Genomic DNA, 4,062 nt, shown 5'->3' on the forward strand with positions numbered 1-4,062 from the left:
TCCTAATTTTATCTCTTATACTCTGTTAATATATAACAACTAGACATCAGGATGAACTATTTACATACAATTTACAATTAACACGCATAAATTTTGCAAGTTTAATTTTTTTTTTTTTTTTTTTTTTGGTTTTTTCGAGACAGGGTTTCTCTGTGGCTTTGGAGCCTGTCCTGGAACTAGCTCTGTTTAATTCTTATTCTTCAAAGCTATCACTGCATCACTGCAGTAGAACCAATAAACTAGCTTCTAAGAAGCCAAATTCTCTAAATATGCCTTATGCCTTTGGGTATCATGAGGTTAAATACAATTGGCCAGTCAATTTTATACTAATATACACTACAATTCAGGTTCCTTTAAGGACAGGGTCTTTAAAATCTTGTTAATCCACTGAATCTCCCATGTACATTATCTATCTGAGTACCCAGATCAGGGTGTGGCACATAGTAGATGCTCAATAAGTATCTGTTGAGTAAATATATATTTTATCACCACTTACAAAGCATAATATTTTGCCTGATTTTTACTAACATTCTTCATGAAGCAGCAGCATTATAACTCAAGCCTCAGGAGTAAAGTGAAATGGTGCACTTTTCTGCATACTCCACAGGGAATCAGTGATACAAGCCAAACTAAAATTAAAGAATTTCTATATATTTTTGTATGGAAGTGCCAACTCTTATAACAATTAGATTAAACAGATTAATTCTAATTAAGAACTGGGTTGGATCCAGATCCAACTGAGAAAGTAAGATTTTGCTATCAATTTATTAAAATGCAATTTACTAAAAATTCAATTTACTAATTTGAGACATGCCAGGAAAAATCTCATTTCGATGTATTTTTCTACTCAAAGATAATCTTGAATTCAGAATAACAAGATAAATCACTTACCTCCAAGTAAGACACTTTCAGAGTAAATTCAAAGTCACTCTTTTTATTAATTTCTTGGAAGAGAAGCTGTATTACCCTGGGAATGACCCCGATAGTTGATTCATGTTCTTGCTCTGCAGTGTATGCACCTCCCATTGAATAGGTTTTTCCAGAACCAGTCTGCCCATAGGCCAGGACAGTTGCATTGTATCCTGGGGAAATAGAAGCCACATGGATAGCAGTGGCTTTCTTAAGACAGATTCCTTTAATAGCAGCTACAAAGAAGAGTTCTGTGGGCTCTATAATTTTATATTACTTAAGAAAAGTAAAGAAAATTACTGGTCTCAAACTGCACCACCTTTTGAAAGTCCTTAAAAGCCAAATACAGATGTGGGGGCTGAAGAGATGGATGAGAGGTTAAGAGTACTCAAAGGCCCTGAGTTCAACTCCCAGCCACCATAGGGTGTCTCACAACCATCCATAATGAGATCTGGTGCCCTCTTCTGGTGTGTAGGTATGCAGGCAGAACACTGTATACATAATAAATAAATAAACCTTTAAAAAAAACCACAGATGTGACTAAGATAATAAAGGTAGCCAAGTCATGGTAAAAGCCTTTCAAAGATTTATTCTTGAGGATTTATACTCCCTATTTTGAACAATTCTAAATTATGAAAGGTAAAAAGTAAATAGAAGTCTCAGCAGCTGTGTATGAAAGCACATTCTTGTATCCTAGAATTCAGGTGGCTATGACAGGATTAAAAGTTGGCACTGGGGCTGGAGAGATGGATCAGTGGTTAAGAGAGTGGCTGCTCTTCCAAAGGACCCAGGTTTGATTACCAGCCCCCACATGATAGCTATAACTGTCTGCAACTCCAGTTCCAGGGAACCTGATGCCTTCATCTGGCTTCTGTGAACAGCAGCTGAACATGTGGTGCACAGACATACAAGAAGTCAAAACAGCCATGCACATAAAAAAAATAAAAATAAATAAATCTTTAAAAAAAGAGAAAGAGATGGGATAGAGAATTTGAAAAGCAGTAACTTTTTTTTTTTAACAACTGTTGAAAAATCTCTTTCTGAACTATCTGAACATACACAGACCATATTGTCAGGATCCATGCAGAAATAGCATTTAAGTATGATTAAATGTCATATTTATCCTTTGCTTTTATAGACTATTAATAAGGACTAATCCATTCGTAGATGCTCATGAACCAGGCCTGGTAAAACTTTTCTGTTAATGCCAGCACTTTGGAGAGTTCATGGCCAAGCTGGGTATGATAGAACACATTTTCAATCCCAGTATGCTGGAGACAGAGGCAGGAGGATTTCTGAGTTTGAGGCTATCCAGATCTACACAGTGATAGTGAATTGTAGGCCAGTCAGTGTAAAACAAAGAGACCTTGTTTCAAAAAAAGAAAAAAAATTAGGATCAGATTGAGTTACACAGGAATACTTTTGTCTCTAAAACAAGGCAGAATTTTTTTTTAAAGTCCATGACACATGGCAGACAAGGGTGCAGAAAGATTCTAAAAGCCAGAGGAGCAGTAACTCTGCTGTGAGATTGTGTCACCTAGGAAAGGCAGAAAGGCTTCTCCTACAGTATGTCAAGAGTATAGGTGCCTAAACAAGACCCGAAGAAAGGCAATACCAACAGGCATGCTAACACGGAAGGGAGAAAACTCATAGGGCCCTACTCCTACACAGAGAACTACAGTCAATTAACGACTGCTGAGAGATGAATAAGTCTTTCCCAGGGACGATCCCCTTAATTGGTTATCCATACCAAGTGGTCAGTCCTGAAATCATATATAAAGCAACACTATAGACTCAGTAGGTTCTATTTACGTATTATGTACTAATTGGTTATCCATACCAAGTGGTCAGTCCTGAAATCATATATAAAGCAACACTATAGACTCAGTAGGTTCTATTTACGTATTATGTACTAGAGAGAGAGAAGAGAGAGAGAGAGAGAGAGAGAGAGAGAGAGAGAGAGAGAGAGAGAACAATTAAAAAGGGACCATGCACTTAAAGAGAAAAGGAAGGGGGAATAATTTAATTATTGAAAAATAAATAGGATGAGGAAGAGAGTGGAGGGAAGAAAGTTAATTAGATGAGAGTCAAACAGTGTTAGGAGCCAATTTTCTCCTAAAATCATTGCAGGAACCATCACCCTAGGGGAGTCTGCAGAGAACCTCACACCCCTAATTATGTTAGGAATCGTTCTATTGACAGAGCCTACCCCACACCCAAATTGGCTGTTAATGGAGAGCTATCTGTTAGCAGAACCCACTTCACATTCCAAACTACCTAGGGAACTAGGTGTGGCAACTCCTGACTTCTTGGCCTACAGTGACCTGACCGAAGATAACCTCCTGCCTACGTGACCAACACGGACCACGTGACCAACGTGAACTACGTGACAAGAGCTCAGGCCCCTGTACCCACCCCCCAACTCCATACCCTATATAAGTTGTACCCCATCTCTAATAAACTGAGGCTTCGACAGGAATTCCAGCTTGGCCTCCTTCCTCTTTTCTAGCTCATATCTTACAGATAGCGCCTCTCCGGGACCCTGGAATAACTGAACTGCCAGACGGGTTACCAACCCTAGACTGGTGACCCGTCAAGGCAACCAACAAAACAGAATCATGTAAAAGAGAAAAGTAATTAGAAGAGAATTAGAAACATAATGGTTTTCCAAATATGCAAAAAAGCAAAAAAAAAATTAACCTTACAGTGGGAAAATTTGGCAGATTAATACCTTGGCCAGAATATCAAAATGAATACCAGCAAAAATAGTGCAAATAAAAACCATGTACTGCCTAACAGGAATCAATGGGAATACAGAAGCACACCTGTGGTGTTTATTGCTAAAAACCATACAGCTCAAATTTTATCATGTCAGATAAAAGCAAACAGACATACAAATAAGTGCTCTGTAATCTTAAGTATCAAGACAATGAAAGTAAACAAAGATTCAAGAACTACTTTATACCTGAGGACTAAAGAACATGATTTTTGAACTAAATCCTTTTGCTATTAAAGGGTATTGCTGAAACAACTGACAAAATTTGAATAGTTCTAGGGATTAGATGGTAGCAATTAATAATGCAACTTCTGTATGACAGCTTTGCCATGTAATTTTGACTCTTAGAGGAAATACATGATCAAGTATTCAACGGT

The 4,062-nt window shown here is 37.7% G+C and overlaps 1 protein-coding gene across 1 annotated transcript in view; it reads right to left on the reverse strand.

The window, feature by feature from the left end:
• The window catches only part of Kif4a (kinesin family member 4A), a 115,982-nt gene that overhangs the window by 107,054 nt on the left and 4,866 nt on the right, over positions 1-4,062 (reverse strand). Inside the window, exon 4 of the mRNA XM_005358641.3 lies at positions 892-1,082. Coding sequence (XP_005358698.1) covers positions 892-1,082 — 191 coding nt within the window. The remainder of the gene's footprint in view (positions 1-891; positions 1,083-4,062) is intronic.

This window comes from Microtus ochrogaster, chromosome X (genome assembly GCF_000317375.1).
Source record: "Microtus ochrogaster isolate Prairie Vole_2 chromosome X, MicOch1.0, whole genome shotgun sequence".
NCBI lineage: Eukaryota > Metazoa > Chordata > Mammalia > Rodentia > Cricetidae > Microtus > Microtus ochrogaster.